At 44.5% G+C, this 22,956-nt stretch overlaps 4 protein-coding genes and 1 long non-coding RNA gene across 7 annotated transcripts in view; 2 read left to right on the plus strand and 3 right to left on the minus strand.

The window, feature by feature from the left end:
* LOC119877179 (histone H3-like) overlaps window positions 1-22,956 on the plus strand; it is a 53,745-nt gene that overhangs the window by 3,050 nt on the left and 27,739 nt on the right. Inside the window, exons 2-4 of the mRNA XM_038562066.1 lie at window positions 10,965-10,982; window positions 14,141-14,149; window positions 14,343-14,349. Of these exons, the coding sequence (XP_038417994.1) occupies window positions 10,965-10,982; window positions 14,141-14,149; window positions 14,343-14,349 (34 nt within the window). The remainder of the gene's footprint in view (window positions 1-10,964; window positions 10,983-14,140; window positions 14,150-14,342; window positions 14,350-22,956) is intronic.
* On the minus strand, window positions 2,152-14,146 carry LOC111090712. 3 transcript variants are annotated; one of them, XR_005372717.1, is made up of 3 exons: window positions 14,057-14,146; window positions 7,038-7,208; window positions 2,152-5,224 (listed from the first exon to the last, which is right to left on the minus strand). It is a non-coding gene; the product is annotated as an uncharacterized LOC111090712 (long non-coding RNA). The 3 variants fall into 3 exon arrangements; XR_005372719.1 differs by having other exon boundaries at window positions 7,038-7,205; window positions 14,057-14,140; XR_005372718.1 differs by lacking the exon at window positions 14,057-14,146 and adding an exon at window positions 10,582-11,178 and having other exon boundaries at window positions 7,038-7,205.
* Window positions 12,561-13,784, minus strand: LOC119877180 (histone H3-like). Its single transcript, XM_038562067.1, has one exon. It carries the CDS (start codon window positions 13,602-13,604, stop codon window positions 13,080-13,082), a length of 525 nt encoding a protein of 174 aa, XP_038417995.1. The 5' UTR covers window positions 13,605-13,784; the 3' UTR covers window positions 12,561-13,079.
* Window positions 14,425-15,010, minus strand: LOC119877181 (histone H2A type 2-A). Its single transcript, XM_038562072.1, has one exon. The coding sequence runs from the start codon at window positions 14,927-14,929 to the stop codon at window positions 14,537-14,539; it is 393 nt and encodes a 130-aa protein (XP_038418000.1). The 5' UTR covers window positions 14,930-15,010; the 3' UTR covers window positions 14,425-14,536.
* H2BC20 (H2B clustered histone 20) lies at window positions 14,956-15,793 on the plus strand. The gene has a single exon (XM_038562078.1). It carries the CDS (start codon window positions 15,288-15,290, stop codon window positions 15,666-15,668), a length of 381 nt encoding a protein of 126 aa, XP_038418006.1. The 5' UTR covers window positions 14,956-15,287; the 3' UTR covers window positions 15,669-15,793.

Consider the following 22,956-nt stretch of genomic DNA (forward strand, 5'->3'; position numbering starts at 1 on the left):
ACTCCCCCAGCAGAAGGCAGACGCTCAAACACTGAGCCACCCAGGTGTCCCGAAACTAGAGTACTTAAATCTGAATACATATTGCCCTAATTTGTTTACCAAAATGTTAAAGTTTTCTTTCTTTGAAGGGACAAAAGTAAATCACTAGGTGAATGATCCTAGTAAATTTTCTGTAGTACAAAATGTTACAGAAGGAAAAAGGTAAAACTACTTATTTCCTCAAAGCATTTGTGGCAAACAAAAGATGTATGAGTGAAAAATGTAAAAAAAAAAAAAAAAAAAAAAAAAAAAGAAAAATGTAGCCACCTTGTTTTCCTAAACAATATTGGCTTGAGTTGTTAATAGTATTGAATTTTATAATCAGTGGATACTTTTTTTTGTCTTAAGTTTCTCCAAGCAGTGGTCCTTTACCTATTAATTATGCCTCTTCTTTACAGTGATTTTAATAGGAATTCTTGTTCCTATCTTGTCTCATTAACTAAAAACAATTATATGGCATAATTGAATCTTCTGTTAGCTGGATCCAGCCTCTGAGTATTGCTAAATTACCAAATACACATTATGCATCTTTTTGTGCTAATAAATGGCTGTTTGTTATTGTCCTTAACTGTCTGTAATAGTAAGGAATATGTTGCTATTTAATCTCTTTAATCTCTAATGAAATAACTTATTTCTCATTTCCACCCTTGAGTGACTCAGATGCTCTCTGTAAACCAGCCCTGGCTGCCATCTGTTCCCTCCTTGGGTGATTTCAGGACTTCCACTAGACTATATATAAATGATTATAGAATCTAGTCTGTAGGTCTACTTCCATGTGGAAGTAAAGGCACTTAAGTGTCCCAGTGGCTAATCAAAGTTCACAATGGATCAGTTTGTGGTCTTTTATTTTTTTTATTTTTTTAAAAATTTTTTAAATCTTTTATTTTTATTTTATTTATTTGTTTGTTTTTAGTTTGCAGTCTTATCTTCCCTTTCCAGGCTCCCTTCTTGTCTGAATAGCTGCATTTTCTTCCCAGAAACCCAGGCTAGCTGCTCCTGAGTCATCTTTAACTACATTCTTATTTTCTTCCTTTGAAGCCTTTCACTCTGTACTTCATATTCTAATTATTGATGGCTGTGTTATTTCTCTACTTGAACCAAAAGAACTGAACTACCATGTACACAAAATGTTACTAGTATATATATAAATATGTATGGCTGTATACAGAATTACCAGGAAGGTTTATAAATATTTAAGAAGGATTTATTGGTTTGGGTTTCCTGTTACATTTGTTGAACATTTCTGAATTGTTTGAATTTCTTAAAATAAGCATGTATAGCTTTCCCTCTATCATTAGATAGATAGATAACCTGGGCTATATGAACCATGACAACTCCTAACTTTGTCAAAGTTCAGGTTTCTCATGTTTAGCATTACTGAGAATTCCTGTCTTTTTCACAGAAATGTGTTAAAATTCAAGAGATTTATGTGAAAGATTAAAGCCCTGAAGTGACATAAAAAGAAATTAAAGTTAATGTATTTATTGCCAATTTCACCCAATCTAGTTCTTACACACTCTGTAACTAGTGGGGAGGGGAATCAGTATAGCCAAAATTTCAAGAGGAACGTAGACAGTGGGTAAAGAGGTATGAACAGGTTGGCAGGGCCATATTTTTCAGGATTAAACCAGGAAAATGTGGTCATCGTAAAGAATCAAATAGATTCCCCAGCTGGGTTGACTGTTATGTATTAAAAGTATTACTTAAGAATATTCAATTCTGGGATCCCCGGGTGGCTCAGCAGTTTGGAGCCCGCCTTCAGCCCAGGGCGTGATCCTGGAGACCCGGGATCGAGTCCCACATCGGGCTACCTGCATGGAGCCTGCTTCTCCCTCTGCCTGTGTCTCTGCCTCTCTCTCTTTCTCTGTCTCTCATGAATAAATTTAAGAAAGAAAAAAGAATATTTAATTCTTGGGGCACCTGGGTGGCTCGGTCGGATAAGTATCTGACTCTTGATTTCTGCTCAGTCATGATCTCAGGGTTGTGAGATCGAGCCACACTTGAAGTTCTGCACTGGGCATGAGCCTGCTTAAGACTCTCTCCCGGACTCTCTCCTGCTTCCACCAACCCTCTTTCTCTCTATCTCTCTCTCTCTCTCTCTCTCTCAAAAAAAAAAAAAAATTCAAGTATTCAATTCTTCTATAGTAAGAGAAATGAATTGAGAAGAAACTAATTGTAAATGACAAATAAGCATGGCTTCTGAGACATGTTAACAGAAATAGAGTATGTTTGGTAAACATAGATTTAGGAAGGAGTGGAAGGGCCAAGAACCATGTTGAATATTCATGAGGTACCGGAGATACCCAGTATTCAAGCCTTAAATCAGCCATCCATTGGTGATACCTGTTGTGACCGAATATGCCCTGCATGCTACCCACAGGGCAATCCATAGCTCTTCTGCAGATTACTCGTGATCAGGTGAGCATAAATTAGCTTCAGGCACCTCCCGCCTCCTCACTCATGCTCAGCTATAAATTCCTTTGACCTGCAGCACCAGTAGTAGGGATGTCTGATGCAGCAGATCTAGGCACAACAGATTGTGTAAGTCAGGGTTGGACACTGTGTCCATCACTGTACCCTCTTCTAGGTGTGTTAACCTTCCCCGTTACTTTCCCCTTCCTTCTTGTTGTATGTGTTAAATGGATTCAATTAATTGTGTTATTTGATCTATTTCTCTTCATTTGGCCTATGAGCCTTTGTGTTCAGTGAACTCTGGGATTGCTTGTCCAGTGATAGAGTGGGAAACCATGAACATAGCAAAGTAATTTCTTACCACAACAACTATATATACATATATATATTTTTTGTTTAATTTCATTTATTTATTCATGAGAGACAGAGAGGCAGAGAGACACAGAGGGAGAAGCCAGCTCCATGCAGGGAGCCTGATGTGGGACCTGATCCCGGGACTCTAGGATCATAGCCCAGGCCGAAGGCAGGCACCAAACTGCTGAGCCACCCAGGGATCCCCCACAACAACTATATTATAGAAGGGGGCTGGAAACAAGGGGAGGAAACACAACCATGGCATTGTGACCACCCAGGTACCCTCCAAGGCAGATGGTATCTGACTCTAGGTAGCATATCCAGAGAGCATGATTTCTAGAACCAGACCATTCAGGTTAAGATCTTAACTTTACTTATTTAGTTAACTAAACTAACACACTTAACTTTACTAGTAGTGAAACCTTGGGGAAATTCCTTAATCTCTGAACCTCATTTTCTTTATTAGTAGCATTAGGAGGAAAAGAATACCTACCGTAACAGGGTTTTACGTGAATAACATGTATTATTAATATTTACAAAGCAGTTGGTACTATGGCACTCAATAAATGCTACTACCTATTAATAACAATTAGTATTAGGGTATATGCATTTGTTCCTTAAGAGTCTGGTCAGTGGGATCTAGGCCCTTGGAGCCCACCCCCCCCAGCCTACCAACAAAATGAGATTTCTGAGCCTACAGAACCAAGGACCAGGATGGAATGGGGGTGAGCAAGGGCCCAGGAGTTCATCCTGACAAACCCAAGTGGCCACCAGCCCTTCATTTCCTTTTCTACTTTGCAATGCAGTAAGATGAAATGTAATAATAACCTCTCAAACAGTAAACGCAAAAACCAAGTAGCAAAGGAAGAGAGGAAGGAAAAAAGATCAACTAAAGAAACAAACCCCAAATCGCAACCTGGCTAAGGAATACTTACTCATGAGCTCAAAGTTTAGCCCTGAGCAGGGGCCCCAATGGGCTGGAGAGGACCCCCTGCCTTAAGAAAGTTTGCAAGATCAGGGTACACCTGACTTCTTATTTCTCCTGGTGTCTGAGAGGGACTATGAGATTCAGAACCAAATAACAAACCAGCCAAATTTAAAAGTTTGCTAATGTCCAGAGCCAGGTATACCAAAACTTTTGGAAAACAATTTTTCCAAATAGCAGTAACTATCAAAATTACTGGAAAATGTACTCCAGGTTATTTATATTTATATGCACAAAGACAATAAATTGCGGCAGTGTTTTTAGTGGCAAAAATCTGGAAAATACCTGAATATCCATTAACATGAGTCTGAGTAAATAATATCCATTAAATGAAAAACTGCATCCTTTAATAAGAATGAGGCAGATTGAGACAGAAGTTTATATAGAGTTTATACAGAATTAGAGAAAGCTTAACTGGGACAAAGACCAAATATATATTTCTTATATAGCACAATACCACAGCTAACCATACCCTAAAGAGCTGAATCTTGGAACCTGAGACCAGGCAGAGGATATTAGACTCAAAAGAATAAAGCCTAGAGATCTGGGTTGACTATGGGTAAGTTGAGAGTGATCTTTTGGGTGCAAGCTGGACTGAAGTGGGCCGAGAATAAGAAAGTGAAACCAATAAGGAGGCTGTTGTAAACCATAGAGGATCCTGGACAAGAATGGTGGCAGCAGGACTCAAGAAGATATTGGAAAAAGAGATGGTGATGGCAGGAGGCACGGAAACCCCATTCCCAAAATTTGAGGTGGGTATTTGGGTTGAATTTAGATATCTCTCTTTGGTTTGAATTAATTTTTAAAAGATTTTATTTGAGAGAATGAGAGCTAGAGTGAGCGAGCATGTGCACAAGGTGGGGGAGGAGCAGACTCCCCACTGAGCAGGGAGCCCAACTGGGGCTCAATCCCAGGACTCCAGACAGAACCATGACCTGAGCCAAAGACAGGTGTTTAACTGACTGAGCCACCCAGGCGTCCCTGATTTGAATTAATTTTTAAATAAAAGAATGTGTAATAGTTTCCATATATTGAATACCTACCATGTACCATTTCAAATCTTAGAATAACCCCATAAGGTAAACATTATTTTACAAAGCAAGAAACTGATGTTTATGTAGCATAAATTACTTGGTATTCTCTAATACATTATGGTGCTCTTGAATCTTACTGAAATATTTGTCTAAAATTTTCAAATCATGAATAATAGGATCTTAATACATTTGCCATATTCATTTAATAAAACCATACAATACTGATGATGGTAAGGACCCCATCTTGTCCAATTTTCTCATAGTTTTCCTCTGGTTTTGGGACAAAACCAGCTTCCATTCCCACTAGATCCTTCAGTGGTGTAGATGTTCCTAAGAGGCCTGTCCTTTGGACCTTCTCTTTTCAAGCTCTTCTCAAGAACTCCAAGTGTTTCTCTAGCTCCTGAGGACAGATGAGAGAATCCAGCTGGGTCTCTATATCTACCTCCCGATCTATATTCCTGGCTGCCTGAAGGACTGGGCTACTTCCCACTGCCTATTGACAGCTCTGACACTGTGTGGCTTGAAGTGACCCCCTCAGCAGCGCCTTCTTCCAGGCTGCCTTTTCCTGTGAAGGTGGCTTGATCCTTCTAGTCCTTCAGGCAGGGAGGTCCCAAGATACCTTTGATTACTTTTTGCCACAACAACCTCATCTGTTCCTTCCCCCACCCAGGCTCAGGCAATCTTCTATGTCCAAAAATGTCAAAATTTTCCCTCTACTCCATTGCTGTGTCTGGTTTCCTTGTTCTCATCCTCAGCACCCGTCATCTGCTACGTCCGTGTGGCCTGTGACTAGGCCTCCTGCCTTGGGCACTGTTCACCTCTGACTCCTCTTGTACCTTCATCCAGATTAACCTTCTTTATATACCTCTCTGATTCTGTTACCCACCTGCTTAAGGCGCTTCCCTCCCTTGCCTTGTTTTCTTTTCCTCATTTCCCGAACTTTCCTTCACTCCATGTAGAAAACCATTCTATTATGCTTAAAGTATCTTGTTTCTATGTATTACAAAATATATTAATGTATTTTTGATTTATGTAAATCGTGTTTTACATTGAATTCTGATTATTGTCGCGTTTCCCTCAGAACTATGTTTTTAAGGTCTGTCCTTGTTATGTGTCCCTTTCATCCACCCTTTCTGCTGCAGAGTCCTCCATGGAGTGAATCCACCACACTTTCTCCATCTACTCTCCCAGTGACAAATGCCCACATTATTTTTAATGTTATGTCCCACCATCCTTGTCATGTGCACTGATAGACCTGTATGAGGTTTTGAATAAATATCCAAAAACAGATGTGTATCCTTAATTGGGCAAAGTTCCAGGCTGCTCTTCAGAATGGCTGCCCTAGTTCCACACCCCACCAGTAGGGTGCCAATCATCTGAGCCCTCCATCTTGGATAACCCTTCACATTATTCAGCTTTCCAATATTTCCCAGAGTATCCAGAGTAAAGTGACATCTCCTATTGCTTTAATTTGCCTTCCTCCAATTACTGATATTTCTTTATATTTTTTGAGAGAGGGAGCACATGTGTACAAGTTGGGGGGGAGGGGCAGAGGGAGAGGGAAAATCTTAAGAAGGCTCCATGCCAAGTGTGAGCCTGACATAGGGCTCCATCTCACGACCCTTAGGTCATGACCTGAGCCAAAGTCAAGAGTTAGACGCTTAACCTACTGAGCCACCCAGGTGCCCCTAAGCTATACTCCCACTAATATTTCTGAGCATCTCTATGTTAAATATTCTGCTTCCTCTTCTGTAATCCTTCCCCCTACACTGTTGACAGAATAAAATGGACCCCTCCCCAGTTTTGACATGCTGACCCCCCAAAAGACCAATAAGCTGACCTCAAAGTCCCCACCACCAAAAAGTCATTTTTCATTCCTGACCTTGGCCCACCCTGTGGACCAGCCACCACACACAGTTCTCCTTGTCTTTCTTTGGTTCCTCTGTCTGGATTGGTCTACCTACCTCAGCCAGGCACTTTCATTGTACTTCCAGCCTACAGGAAGAGCTCCCTGAGTCCCTGTTACAAGTGACCTTTCCCCAGGCACCTAGGTGGCTCAGAGTTTGAGTGTCTGCCTTTGGCTCGGGTCCTGGTCTTGGGATCAAGTCCCTCATGAGAGGCTCCCCGCAGGGAGCCTGCTTCTCCTTCTGCCTGTGTCTCTGTCTCTCTGACTCTCATGAATAAATAAAATCTTAAAAAAAAAAAAAAGTGACCTTTCCCTCTGAACTTCTGGAGAACTCATCAAAACTTCTCTGTCTGCCACCTGCCACAGCATGCCATCCGTTATGCTGCATGGCTCCTCACACAGCCCAAAGAAATGATTCCCACAGATGCTGCAAACTCATAGATGTCCTTCTAGGTATGAAGAGATGCTGGGATTCCTGCTAAACAAAATAATTATTCATTTCAGTGATGATTTTACTGTGTTCTTCATAATTTTCTCAGTTGTAGTGATTTTCAGTTGCAGGTTGTAAACCAGAAGCAGCCAGAAAATGGATTCAGAAAACAGGAAACTGTATCTCTTATTAATGGAGTATAATAGGATTGAAAATATCAAGGTGCATCTCCTAAGAGGGGATGGGAATCCATTTGTACAACTTGTTTTGATTTTTAGATGAGGGTGAATATGCAGTAGGTAGTAATGTAGTTTGAAGTCAACAGAAATCAGAGCTACTATAGCTATACAGTAATACTATATCTCTGTAACTATTACATATATTGCTTTCTTCTGAAGCTATTAGTCTAATATAAAATGAAAAGCAAAACACAAGACTCAAGCTCAAGGCTATTCTCTGGCTGGGCAACCCACATTCCCACGTGTGTTGCACTCATCAGGTTTTGTTTCTTCAAGTATTCAATAAGAATTAAAAAAAAATTTTTTTTAAAGCCTTCCTCCCTCCCAGGGTTATTGTGAAATTGAATGATGAGAGTTGAGCCATGAAAATGAGCCATAAACCATCTAGGAACCTGGACCTGGATATTATTACTGCCTGAGCCACACAGTCTAGAAGCTGGTTGTATATTTAAAATTATTCGTCAATTTTTATGTGTCATGATTGTAACCTGACATGGTTGTAACTTGGACTTGCATCAATTCATATTAATGTCACTAATATTTCTATCTTCAATATTAATAATGTAATTAATATAATACTGATTTATGACCACATGTAAGGCTCTGTTCCAAGCATCTTGTGTGGTGTTTTTTCAGCCTCATGACATTACTAATGTGAGTGCAATTATGATCCTGCTTTACAAGTGAAGATATAGAGATCCCAGTCTTTTCTCTTCAGAGTCTTTTCCTGGTTAGGGGTTAGGAGCCCTGGTCCTATCAGCAAAGGGCCTCAGGCTTCAACCCTAGTTCGTAGCAGCAAGGACTCTGAACTTCATTTTCTATTCCCCTTCTCTCCTCTGCCATCCCTCCTCTTCTTCCCACTTCTCTGTATGCTCCTGATCACCCCTCCATCCCCCTATCACATCCCCAAAAAAATCCAATTAGCAGGGCTGAATCAGAGGTCTTTGGGGATATAAAGACAGACATTCCTCCCCAGATCATCTGCATCCAGGAACAGATTGAGGGTGTTGGTGGGGATATAGTTCAGGGAACTCTTTTCTCAGTTACTATCACCAGAAACAGGTTTACCAGATACCCTGCCCATGGGAAGTTTCTTGCCCCCATGTTCCAAGACACACCCTAAGGATCTTGGAAGTTCTTTGCAGAAGTCCAGTTCAGACCTGCTCCTGATCTATAACTGCAAGGACCCCAAGAACTAGGGCATCTTGTTCCAACTTTTTCCTATAAGAGTCAAAGGGCAGCTCCCTTGTGAAGCATTTCCTGACTACCTGTGGCAGGCCTGGCACTGCTTGGGTGCTGATGCCACAGGGCTGAACAAGAGAGAAAACAAGATGATCTTCACCCTAAACAATGCTGCTGGCTTAAGGCTGAGGGTAGAATACAGGAAGGGGTGTAAGTCTATGACGAGGGAGAGGCAAGGAGGAAGGCCCAAAGAAATGAAGGAGGAAAGGGCGGCTACGTAGGGCTGGATCTTAAAGAATGAGCATGGGTTCTTGGGCCTATGAAAAAGAGGAGAAAAGAAATTCTATATAGAAGAAACAGAATTTGTGAAGACATTGTTTATTTGGGAACTACAGACATTCTGTGCGGCCAGAATTGACTTGTTTGGCTCCAGAGCGTCAAAGCTGGGGAGGCTCTGGGAAATACCAGGAACTAGATGTATATTAATGTATATAGTATTAATGTATATTCTTACTGGGATCTTTTAAATTTAATAACTGTTAATAGAGTAGCTAAAGTTAACTGTTTATTCTGGACCAGACATTGTGCTAGGTTCCTTACAGGAATTGTCACTTTTAATATTTCCCAAAACACTATTAGCAAGATGCTATTGTCCCCATTTGACAAATTAGAAAAGTGAGGCCTACAGAGATTTATCTGCTGAAGTCACACACTTGTTATTTGGGTAAGGCTATCAAATTTCAGTTCTCTAACTGCAGAGTCCCTACTGGCTATTAACCTCCATTGCTCTGAACTATCATGCAAAAGAAGGTAGACTTTAAACAGAAGAGAATGGGAAGGAGTGGAAAAAATTAAAACAGGAGAATGACAAGCTCACAACAGTGCTTTTTAAAAAAGTAGCTCTCACACAGTGTGGAAGCTTAGTGGCAAGGCTCAGTCTAGCCGGAATACTTAATCATCTAGATCAGAGTGGGTGGGTGCCTCAGTTAATGCAGGGACCATGGATGGATAGAGAATGGGTGATGGAATTGAAAATTAGAAAGTAGATTTGGTAACATTTGGTGCCTCATGAAATTTGGACAAAGGGCAAGAGGAAGGTACTTCTGCCCTGAACAGACTGGGGGATGAAGGTATTTTTTAGCAAGATAGGGAATATGGAAGAGGGAAAGTAGCTTTGGGAAGCAAGATGATGCACTTTTAGAAATAAGATGAGTTTGAAGTGCCTATTACTTATCCATAAGGATCTGGCCACAAGGGAGTTAGAAATATTGGTGTACACTCAAGACAGGGAGCTCAGCAGAAAACACCCATTTGGAGCACTTTTAGGAAGGCAGAGATATGGCAAGCAGGGAATCCATGATCTCCTTTGAGTTGCAAAGAAGAAAAAGCCGAGGCCAGCATGGATGAAACCAGGAATATTGGTGGGCCTCACAGAGAAAGAGGAGGAGAATATGAGAAGGTTGAGATAGGGATGTGGAGAAGGATGACCAGGGGAGGGTGTGAACCCAGATGCCCAAGTCCTCTTCCAAAGAAGCAAAAGTAGGACACCTGGGTGGCTCAGCGGTTGGGCATCTGCCTTCGGCTCAGGGCCTGATCCCAGGGGATCCAGGATCGAGTCCAGCATTGGACTCCCTGTGGGGAGCCTGCTTCTCCCTCTGCCTGTTTCTCTGCCTGCCTCTCTCTCTGTGTCTGTGAATAAATGAAAATAAAATCTTAAAAAAAGAAGCAAAAGTGGTGTCAACAGGGCCATACCATGTAATTTACCTCTACATATGTACACATACCCACTACCCTGAGGCAGATTTAAATCTGAGCAAAGACTGTTTTTCACTTCTTAAGAATCCCTGGCTCAAGGTAAACTTTTCCGGCAGGTCAGCTGGCCGTGTAGAAGCTAATTATTACAGAAAGAGCACTTATTTACCTTGTCCTTACCTATCTTTTAACTCTCATCTGAGAGTAGAAAATGATTTCATTATAGATTATTAAATGCGAAAACTTACATTTTAAATTGTTATCTCATATTGATGTACTCAGTTTGTGTCGGTCTCCTAAACAAATAAGATTTGAAAGACTGTTGGGAGGGAAGACTTTTACAGTAGCAGGAACAGAAGATTTTATTCTATTCCTGACTGGGTATCAACAATGCCAATAAATTTCCCTTTGAGGTTCAGACAGGAAGACTTCCTTTAGAGGTCCTCAGACTGGTAAATGAAAGCAATGTGATATTGTGGGCAAACACAGGATATTTGATTAGTGACACCTGTACCAACATCAGTTTCCAGGGTCTGTTCAGCCACACTTGAGAGCCTCAGATTGTATCTCAGAAAGCCCTGTTACATCCCTGAAAGGTTTGCCATAGATGGATGAGATGATGGGTGCAAAGGTGGTGCCCCCACCAAAAGTTACTACTTCTTAATTCAGAGAACAGACCCAGGACCACGGATCTATTCTGTAATGAGGGTCTAAGCAGGAAAGAGCGGTTCTGAATAGGAACTGGGGGGCCATACTCTGGAGCTTGCTGTGACCCTGGAGGAAGGGCCACAGTTCCTACCAAAAAAATACACTGATTTCCTGCTTTCTGACACATTTCAGAAGAGGCAACAGGAGCTTTAGAGACCAAGTTTCCTACCTTTCCTCTTCTTGTGAATTCTTATTGGAATGTTTAACCTGTCACTGGACTATGACAAAACAGAAAACCTAAGTCTTGGCCTATTCCAGGTGAAGTAAGTGACTAAGGTTAAAAAGAAGGGTCATGGGCAGCCCGGGTGGTTCAGCTGTTTAGCGCCACCTTCAGCCCAGGGCCTGATCCTGGAGACCCAGGATTGAGTCCCAGGTCCCGCTCCCTGCATGGAGCCTACTTCTCCCACTGCCTATGTCTGCCTCTCTCTCTCTCTCTCTCTGTATCTCATGAATAGATAACTAAAATCTTTTTTGAAAAAAGGTGTCATCTAAGATCGAAAGAGCCTTTGCACCTCAGCTCTGTGGAGGGGGTTCTGCAACACTTGGGCCCACCTCACCAAGAGGGCTTGCAAATCCACTTGCCAAATGGTACAAGAAATCATCCCTAAGGCCCACACCCTCGTTATTTCCTAGTAGTGGGGAACTTCATTTCCCTGAGGGGGACCATGTTGTACCTCTTTATTCTCTTCCAAGAACTTGAGCCCAGAATCCCCACATCTCTCCTTTCTCTGGGTAACCCCTCAGATACCTGAAGAGAGTTCCCACCTGTCTGAAGAAAACAGACAAACCGAGCGTGGAGAGAGAATCCACACACAGGCGAAGTTTTTAGCGACGTTCCCAGAACACACGGGAGTCTCACTGTTATGAACCGATGCAGAGAGAGGACCAACGAAGAGCAGCTCACCCAAATAGCCTTGGGTCAGACATATTCCTGCCCTCCACCCCCAGCCCCGGTTCCATCTCGATTTTGGCTTAGAGGGAGAGGTTAGGAGGGGTCATGCTACCGGCTAGAAAGGCAGGAATTAAGTATACTTAAAGCTGAGGAATCCTGAACTTGTTCTGAAAGAACAAGTCTCCTCCTATGGACGTGAGCAGGAAAGGATACTCGACGAGAGGTCCCCGGGGGCGGTGCCTTGGTGACGGGGGCTTTTGCATCCTGGCCCACCTTCCCCACTGCTGCTGCTCTAACGAAGCCCACAGGACTCCCCGAACGGAATGCTGGGCCACAGAAGCCGGACCCTCTGTCCCCGGAGTTGGCCCATTCCGGCCTGGAGCTGCCCATGCTGCCTTCCCTAAGGTCCACGGGCATTAGGAAGGCGGGCGGGGGTGTGTGTTGGGGGGGGGGGGGGCGCGCAAGATTGGGGAGAGGGAGTGTGCCCGGGCGGGCGTAAGGCCTCTGGCAAAGTCCCTCAGGCGCACGAGGGACCCCGGACACACTGGGTGGAGTAAGGGGGGCGGGGAGAGTGGCACCCGCTAAACCCCCCGCTGCCCGGGGAAGCCAGGGAAGGCATTACAGATACCCGACGCGCAAGCGAAGCTGGAGGAATCCCGAACTTGTCGCGACAGAGATCAGGCGAGCCCGAGACCGATTCTCCCTCCCCCCACCGCCCAGATCTCCTCGGAGTCACTTCCGGCGGGGGCGCGGGGGGCGCGGGCGCCTAGTCCCGAGCGTCCCCTATCGATTCCTCGCCGCCCCGGCCCGCTCGCGAGCCCGCAAGTCCTTCATCTCCTGCGCGGACGGCTTAACACCCCCGAGCCCCGGCGGGGAACTTCCAAGACGCCCCAGAAAAAGGCCCCGGGAGCAGGGCGAGTTGCGCGCGCGCACGCGGCCGCCTGGCAGGCGGTCCTGGCCGCCGACGCGGCGCCCGGGATCCGACCCACGGTCTCCGCGCTACCTGTAGGGAGCCCCACGGCCCTACCGCCCCACCCTCCCGGGGCAGGAGGCGGAGGTGAAGTGGCACAGCTACTTCCGAGTGCCGTCGTGGGTGGCTCTGAAAAGAGCCTTTGGATAGGATGGAACCTCGAGCCGAGCGCTCACTCAAGCCCGCTCCCCGCGGATGCGGCGCGCCAGCTGGATGTCCTTGGGCATGATGGTGACGCGCTTGGCGTGGATGGCGCACAGGTTGGTGTCCTCGAAGAGCCCCACCAGGTAGGCCTCGCTCGCCTCCTGCAGCGCCATGACGGCCGAGCTCTGGAAGCGCAGGTCCGTCTTGAAGTCCTGCGCGATCTCGCGCACCAGCCGCTGGAACGGCAGCTTGCGGATCAGCAGCTCCGTGGACTTCTGGTAGCGCCGGATCTCGCGCAGGGCCACCGTGCCCGGCCGGTAGCGGTGCGGCTTCTTGACGCCGCCCGTGGCCGGCGCGCTCTTGCGGGCCGCCTTGGTGGCCAGCTGCTTGCGCGGGGCCTTGCCGCCGGTCGACTTGCGGGCGGTCTGTTTCGTACGAGCCATGGCGAAGCGGCTGGGAGAGTAACGGGGCCCCGGCCCGCCGCAGCGGTCTTTATAGGCACCGTCTCTCTCCGATTGGGCGGGGCAATAATTGAAAGTCCCGCGCTGGCTGTCCATTGGCCGCGACGTCACCCTCCCCGGCGCCACCGATTGGCCTGGGCGGATCCTCCTAGCCCCGCCCACCCGCCTCGCTCTCTACTCTCCAGGTTGCCAACGGTCTTCCCTAGCTTGTTTTTCCTTTCTTTCCGCGGGCGGGGGGGCGGGGGGGGGTCATCTTTGATCGCCACCGTGTCCGAATGTTCCTCCTCAGCCCTTCGCCCCCTTTAGAACACGGTCCCCCCCTTCTTTCCCACGCGGTCTCCCCAACTCAGCCTCAATCTGGCCTTTACGTCCCGTCCCCCCCAAAACGCCCGGTCACCTTCTAGGAACCCCGTCGGTGGTCGGGCGGATCTTTTTTCCCGCCTGTCGGTGCTCTTCGGGTCCGAAAGTTGTCCCATCACATCCCACCGCCTGCCGAGCGCAAGGCCCCGCCTCGAGAAACCTACGTGGGGACTAGTACCCAGTCTTACCGGAGTAAGCCGGCTCAGTTAAGCCGAGGACCGGGCCCGCCACACTCACTCCCGGAAACTGCCCGCTGCCCTGCCGGCCGGGAGTGCACGTGCGTGTGGGTGGGGGCGCGGGCCTCGGGAACTGGGGAGGGAGCTGCGCGCGAGGCAAGAGTCGGGGACCGCCTCTCAGTTCTTAGGACGGAGTCGACCGTGGCTGCGCCCTGGGGGTCCGGGCCCCCCCAGCTGCGCCACCAAGTCCTAAGGTCCACGACCCACCAGACCAGGTCAAGAAGGCCGAGCGCCCAAGGCTCGGGGTCGAGGAACCGTTGAGGGACAACCCCTCTCCCCCTCCACGCCTTGGGCCTCCGCACAAGACTGGCAGAGGTGGACACTGTATACAACTCCTTTTATTTGACAGAGTGGGTGGCTCTTAAAAGAGCCTTTGGATTTCACAGGTGTCCCCTTCGAGACCAGGGCTGGCTGGGCTTCCGGACGCCGGCCTCACTTGCCCTTCGCCTTGTGGTGGCTCTCCGTCTTCTTAGGGAGCAACACAGCCTGGATGTTGGGCAGGACGCCGCCCTGGGCGATGGTGACCTTGCCCAGCAGCTTGTTGAGCTCCTCGTCGTTGCGGATGGCCAGCTGCAGGTGGCGGGGGATGATACGCGTCTTCTTGTTGTCGCGGGCCGCGTTGCCCGCCAGCTCCAGGATCTCGGCCGTCAGGTACTCCAGCACGGCCGCCATGTAGACGGGAGCGCCGGCCCCCACCCGCTCGGCGTAGTTGCCCTTACGCAGCAGCCGGTGCACGCGCCCCACTGGGAACTGCAGGCCGGCGCGGGACGAGCGCGATTTGGCCTTGGCGCGGGCCTTGCCTCCTTGTTTGCCACGACCAGACATGACAGCGACGCTCACTGCAAACACCTCCCGCTCGACGACCGAGAAAGTCGCCCCAGAGTCCGCCACTTCACCCTTTTATAGGCAGAACCGGGATTGTCTGCGGAGCACTGCGATTGGCTAAAGCAGAGCTTTGTCCGTTCGACCAATAGGGTGGCTCAGCCAGCATCCGTTCATTTACATAATCTCGTCCCCCTCGCTGGAGCGCCGCTGAAAACTCGCGAATCACGACGCGGCGTAAGCAGAACCTTAATTTGCCTACGGCCTCTTTAAGTACCGAGGCGCTTCCGGTAGCTTGGGCCTGACGGCGGTGGCGGCGTCCCTTCTCCCGTGTGCCCGCCGTTTGCTTGTGCTTCCCGCCATGCCCGAGCCGGCGAAATCCGCTCCCGCGCCCAAGAAGGGCTCCAAGAAAGCGGTCACCAAGGCCCAGAAGAAGGACGGCAAGAAGCGCAAGCGCAGCCGCAAGGAGAGCTACTCCATCTACGTGTACAAGGTGCTGAAGCAGGTGCACCCCGACACCGGCATCTCGTCCAAGGCCATGGGCATCATGAACTCGTTCGTCAACGACATCTTCGAGCGCATCGCCGGCGAGGCCTCCCGCCTGGCGCATTACAACAAGCGCTCCACCATCACCTCCCGGGAGATCCAGACGGCCGTGCGCCTGCTGCTGCCCGGCGAGCTGGCCAAGCACGCCGTGTCCGAGGGCACCAAGGCCGTCACCAAGTACACCAGCTCCAAGTGAGTCCCTGCCGGGACGCGGCGCCCGCCGGGGTCGCCGGCCGCCTGACTCCAAAGGCTCTTTTCAGAGCCACCCACGTTCTCGCCGAAAGGAGCTGTTTCGTCTCTACTTTTCAAAATACCTATTTTTTCCTATTACTTAACTTCGCTTCCCTGGTCTGTATCGATATTTTCTTTTGGAGGACAGGAAAGGAACTCAAGGTGGAACTTGATTCTTTACCATTGTGGAGAGCTCAGAGTACGTGTATTTTCAAAAAGAGCTCTAGTAGTGGGCGGTTAACAAGACGTGGTATTCAACCTAAGTCTCCAGGTTGTGGAAATCAGTGGTAAGGAGTGTTTAAAGCAATTAGGTACGTGCCTGTTACTGCCATTTTTCTTGCTCTGGAAGATTCATGTTTTTGTAAAAATGCAAAACAATACTTTTGAAACCACGCCCCCCACCTAGAAGTAAACTTTTATTGTGTATCTCTGCCTTGATTCTGTCATTGCAGTAATTTGTAGTTTATCAACGCTCCTGTCCTTAATTCGAAATTCCTCTCAGCTGCACTGAATCCATATTGCTCAAATTGGAGACTTAAACTATCAGAATAAGATAATACAAAAACCACTTTTCCATGGTAAACTTGCTCAGGTGTTGAGAAGCTCCACAATTGTTCATAGTGGTAGTTCTGCTATTTTACAACCTGGATAAGGAAGGAGGAAAGAGTATATAAAATACTCCGGGATTTCCAGAACTTGGGCTGCTAATCCTAAAACGTCATGAAACATTGTTAAAACTTAGTTGTCTTAAAGATGTTTTGTCACTTGCCTGAAACAATTCTTTCTCTTCCTCTGAAAATAGGGGCACTAAATATTAGAGAAAAAAAAGGGCCTTTTCCATTTTTGAGACTAGATGTTTAAAAGCAGTCCTTAGAATAGTTCAAAGGCCATTTGATCCTGAATCAGTTTTTCCCTAAAACTATTACTTCCACCAAACCCAAATCATGCACATTGGGTGAGGCAAGGATGAACTGCCTCTGGAACACTCCAGGTGATTCATGTTTGATAAGCACTGACCCTGACTACGTAGCTGCCATGTTACTTGGTAAGAACCTGTTGGCAGTTTTCAGTTACCACCCAGATGCTTGCTTTTTCCGAAAATTTCCTTTCCCAGAATTGTTGATAATATATCCAAAACTAGTTTTATTTCCTCATTAATTCAGGGCACCAAATATAGCATAGAACTTTGCCTTTCTACCTTCATTAGTCACCATTTGGTTCTGAGGAATCTCTGAATATGGGTAGGAAAGCTAAAAATAGCTAATTCTTAAAGGTGGAGGGAACTCAGTATAACTATATTACCCATCAATAATAGTTCCCTTTACCACCAGAATTTACACTCACAGGTCCAAAAGCAAAACGGACATCTGTTCAGGCTCCACTGTGAGTGTACACACCATTTCCTGCAATAAAGGAGGGGGGGGGGAACATTTTGCACCCTGAGATAAGTAAAACATGCTGGGGATGCAGTAGTAAACAAGAAAAAGTCCCTATCCACATAAAGCTACATTTTAGTTGGTGGAGGCTGAAAACAAGCAAATGAAAGAAGTGTGTAATAGTATAATATTCAGGGAATGATATGTTCTATGATGTACAACATATAGAATACAGCATGCATAATAGGTCTGATCAGTTAATATTTGAACAGAGGCCTGAATAAGATGGTGAGCCATAGCCTGTTTGGAAAAGAGTATTCTAAGAACTGGTATTGTTTACAAAGACCCTGAGGCAGACACAAGTTTGGTGAGTTCAAGGAATAAGCAATACTAGTATGGCTGAAGCACATACTAGTGAGCAAAGGAAATATCTGCAGGGATAAAAGATCAGGGAGTTAGTTGAGGTTCAGATCATACAGGCCATGGAGAGGTCTCATAGGCCATTGCAAAGATTTTGTTTTATTCTAAATGAGTTGGAGTGCCCTTGGAGGGTTTGATCAGAGTAATGACATTATTTGACTTGTTATTAAAGCTCCCCCAGGATGCTATGTTAAAAAATAGACTATAGGAGAGCAAGAGTAGAAGCAGGGAACAGTAGCAGGTGAGAGATAGATGGTTTCAGTGGAGATCTGGGAAGTAGTGAAGATATTTTAACTGAAACTGATTAACTAAATGTAGGTTATGACAGAATAGAGGATTAATGCAGGTTTTTGGATAGAGCACTTAGAGCTTCTATTTACTGACATGAGTGATGAATAGATTTGGAGGGAGAAATCCAAGAGTACTGTTTTGGACAGAATTGTGAGATTCCTGGTTGCTATCCGAGTGCAAAAATCAAGTAGGAATCAGATAGGAAAGAACAAATTCCCAAACAGAAGTATGAAATATGATAATCTGGAATTCAGGGAAGAGAAAGGAGTTTGGTGCAGAAAGTCTGATTCTTGCTCTTTTGCAGATCTATCTCTTTCTGAAAACACTTTGAATCACTGTAACATGTCAAGATACATTTTCTCCCTGAAAATGACTTTAGTCGCAGTATTTGACTAAAATCCCCTATCCAACTTCAGTTTTAACCTTAGATTTTAGAAGACAGAATAACCAAATGTCAAAGCCAATGTGATTTGAGTATCCTTGGACTAGTGCAATCACGTAAGTCCCTATTATCTTTAATGAGTAGAGCAAGTATGATGAGCAAGAAATAACATTCAGAGTTCTAGGTAATATATGGACGATTACTCTCAAACAGAAGCCCTTTAATGAGGTGAGAAATCTTATATGTTCATGTTGAAATTGCATCAGTTAACAGATTTAATTTATTGCAAAAATAAAATGGATGATGTCGATAGAAGCTAGACACTTTTACTTCTATACTAGTAGTAAAGACACTACTCTGTAGTAGTCTTTAATTACAATTAAAAAATTTCTCAAGGAGGGGAAGTTCAAACCTGCAGAAAAGTTGAAAAAAAAAGATCTTCAACCATATCTTCACCTAGATTCACCAGTTGTTACTATTTGCTGCAATTGCCTTATGACTTTTCATGCACTTACACATTTTCTGAACAATTTAAGTTACAAACATCATGACACTTTTCCCTAAATACTTTAGCACATCTCCCTTAAAGACATTCTCCTATATAATTACATACCATCATTACACTCAACAAATTTAATACTGACTTAATAATATTAAGTATATGCAATCCATACTCAAATTTCTCCAATTATCAAAAAATATCCTATATATAGCTGTTAGTTTCCTATGGCCTAATTGGAAAGTCTTTGCAGTTGACCATTGAACAACAATGGATTGGGGGCACTGACACCTGAGCAGTCTAAAATTTGCATATGAATTTTTATTCCACCCAAACTACTAATAGCCTACTATTGACTGGAAGGAAGCCTTTCTGATAATATCAATCATTAACACATAGTTTTTATGCTATATGTATTATATACTATTTTCTTACAATAAAGTAGGCTAAAGAAAATGTTAAAATCATACTTACATCATACATCATATTTTTTGTTAAGAAAAAACAGAGTCCTGTGCTGTATTTATAAAAAAAAAGTGTACAAGTGAACTTGTGCAGTTCAAATGTGTTGTTCAAGGGTCAACTCTTACAAGCTTTGTGGCTTAAAACACATGTATTCTCTTCCAGTTCTGGAGATCAGAAGTGTAAAATCAGTTTCATCAAGTGGAAACCAAGACTGTTCTCCAGAGGCTCAAGGGGAAGAATCCATTTGCATTTTCCAGTTTCTAGAGGGCCTTTCTCTGCTCACAGTCCCTTCTTTTCTCTTCAAAGCATCATATCATCTTCAAATCTCTCTCTTCTTTCATCACCTTTTTCCTCTCTTGACCTTTCTGTTTTACTCTGATAAGGGCCCTGGTGATTACATTTGGGGCTCATCCAAATAATTGAGGATAATCTTCCTATTTCAAAATTATATTAGTAAAGTCCCCTTTGCCATATAAGGTAATGTTCCCAGATTCTAGGGATTTAGATGTGGACATATTTGGAGGCAATATTCAGCATATCACAGCTGTTGACTACTATTACGGGTTGAATTTTGTCCTCTAAAAAGATATGTTAGGGACGCCTGGATAGCTCAGCAGCTAAGTGCCTGCCTTCAGCCCAGGGTGTGCTCCTGGGGTCCCGGGGATCGAGTCCCACATCGGGCTCCCTGCACAGAGCCTGCTTCTCCTTCTGCCTGTGTCTCTTCCTGTCTCTCTTCTCTCATGAATAAATAAAGTCTTTAAAAAAATTTAAAAAGAAAATAAATAGATATGTTGAAATCTCACTCCCAAGTGACTTAGAATGTAGCCTTATTTGGAAATAGGGTCTTTGCAGAGATGTACAGACATACCTCTGAGATCCTGTGGGTTAGGTTCCAGACCACTGTAAGTAAATCAAGTCAAATGAAATTTTTGGTTACCCAGTGCATATAAAAGTTATGTTTATATTTTATTAAGTGTGCAATAGCATTATGTCAACTCCAATATGTATACCTTACTTACAAAACATTTTATTGCTAACAATCATCTGAGTTTTCAGCAAGCTGTAATCACTGATCACACATCACCATAACAAACTTTTTATAATAATGAAAAGTTTGAAATATTGTGAGACTGACCGAAATGTGACCGAGACACTAAGTGAGCAAATGGTATCAGAAAAATGGTGCCAATGGACTCGTTCCAGTTAGCGCTGCTGCAAGCCTTCAATTATATAAAAAAAAAAGCAATATCTCCAAAGCATAATAAAATGAGGTATGCCTCTAATCAATTTAAAATGAGGTCATTAGGGTGGGCCCTAATCCCAGGTGACTAGTGTCTTTATGACAATGACAAGAAACACACAGGAAGAAAACTGAGCCAGAAGTCAGAGTCATGCTGTCACATGCCAAAAAATGGCTGGAGCTACCAGAAGCTGAAAAATAAGGAAGGATTCTCCTTGAGAGCCTTCAGAGGGACAGGGCCCTGGCAGCACACTGACTTCAGATTTCTAGCCTCTGGAAGTATGGTATAATAAAGCTCTGTTGTCTTAAGCCACTCAATTTCTGGTACTTTGTTATGGCAGCCTAAGAAACATATACAAATACTAAAATTTTAGCAATAGAATTACATTAGTTTCTTTTTTTTTTTTTTAATTTTTAAAAAGATTTGACACAGCACAAGCAGAGGGTGCAGCAAGCAGAGGGAGATGGAGGAGTAGGCTCTCCTCTGAGCAGGGAGCCCCATGTGGGGCTCCATCCCAGGATCCCAGGATCATGGCCCCAGCTGAAAGCAGATGCCTAACCAACTGAGCCACCCAGGTGCCCCATTTAAATTTTTAAACGAAATCTCAGATTTCCTTAAATCCCCAGACATTCCTTCTTGATAGTAATATTAATCTCTGGTCCTGGTGAAATATTGATTTTAACACTTGAAGACAGTCCAAATGTCTACTTGGAGTACCTCTATTTTTTTTTATCTACCTTATTTGACCTCTTTGAGATCTTTCAGGACAAAAGGTCTATCATCTTTTATGTTGGGAAATTGTTTCTCAAATATTGAAGAATCAAACTAGTTTAAATTAAAGTATGTCAGACAAATGGCCTTAACTGGATGTCTGGCAGTTCAGCAGGGCTTTGCAGTTGGATGACTCCCATCAGTGGTTCAGTTTTCTGATTCTCCCCTAACATGTACCTTCCTCTGTAATTATTCTTTGCCTTCACACCCAGAGAACACCATCTTTCCTGGTTCTTCAAAGCAAAGAAACTTCTTTCCCAAAAGATAAAAGCACTCTATATTTCCTTACTTAGTTACTTCAATTTCTAAAATGTGTATGCTAATTAGATTGGTCCAGATTCCTGAACTAATCAATGCGCAAAGGGGTTTGGGATTACATTTAAATCAATCAGAACAACCCTGTAAGATCCGTTTTCTGGGAAGCACATGTGACAGTGGTTCTCAAATTTGCCTGCCCGTCAGAATTACCTGTAGGGCTTTTTCAAAAGTGCAGACTGCTCCCCAAAACACTTACATCAGAATTTCTGGAGGTGGCATCCAAGTATGAGTAGTTTTTAAAGTTCTCCAGGTGATTACAATGGACAAGTTTGAGAGACACATAAAGGATTAAGTGGATTCCTTAATCAAAATCAGGATACTATTAGAAAAACAGAAGGAGAAAAGTAAATGCTACAGTCAGTAATATATATTATAGGACTATCAGCTGTACCTCATGCCAAACACATAAGAAGAAATAAAGTCTTGAAGGAAACATAAGGATAAATTGTCTGTTACTTTAAGGGTAAGCCTTCATCCCCACTGCTGTGTGTGTGTGTGTGTGTGTGTGTGTGTTCTTTTCACTGAGCTCTACATGCCAGCTCTCAAATTGCCAACTCCATATGTCCACCTGAATATCAAAAAGCTTTTCAAATTTAAATCAGAATTCTGGATCACTCTTCAATGCCCCAACCCCATACCTCCTCCCAGTACTACATCCTGATTAACAGCACCAATTGTTCAAGGGCACCTGGATGGCTCAGTACGTTAAGTGGCTGACTCCATTTCAGCTCAGAATCTGAGTCTTGGGATCAGCCCTGCCTCAGGCTCCCGGCTCAGCAGTGTGCTTGAGATTCTCTCCCTTACTATTTTCCTCCCACCCCAACTCTCTAATAAACAAATCTTAAAAAACAAAAACAAAGATCACAGCACCAGTTTTTCAAACAAAAAGTTGTGGGTTTTGCTTTTAATCTTATTCCTCAGCAAAACCTGTTAATTTTACCTGCAAAATATAATCCTAATTCAACATATCTAACTATCACCATTATTATCGCTGTATTCAAATCTAAAATGTCTAGACTTCTTAGTGGCTCTCACATTTCAGCATTCATCAGAATCACCCAGCAGATCACATTACTGAGGACTGAAATTTTCACTTTTTTAAAAAAGTATTTGAGAGCACAAGCAGGGGGAGCAGCAGAGGGAGAGGGAGAAGCAGGCTCTCTGCTGACCCCAGGATGCTCTGAACTGAAGGCATCCTAACTGATTGAGCCACCCATGCACTCGTGAAATTTTCACTTAATAAATTATCAGGTAATGCTAAGGCTGCGGATCTGGAGATCAGACTTCAGGATCTATGACAACCTAGGATCTATGATCCACTAAGCAATCAGAGTAATGTTTAAGGTTAATGACGTCATATTATGCACATCCCTGCCTAAAACAATCCAAGAGTTCCCCAAAAAACAAGAACGGTCAAGCCAATGAACCTCCTTTTCACTTTCCCAGCCATATGGGGCTTTCTGCTCCTCTAGCATTTCACACTCTTTCTT

The sequence above is a fragment of the Canis lupus genome, chromosome 17, assembly GCF_011100685.1.
Source record: "Canis lupus familiaris isolate Mischka breed German Shepherd chromosome 17, alternate assembly UU_Cfam_GSD_1.0, whole genome shotgun sequence".
NCBI classification, from domain to species: Eukaryota; Metazoa; Chordata; class Mammalia; order Carnivora; family Canidae; genus Canis; species Canis lupus.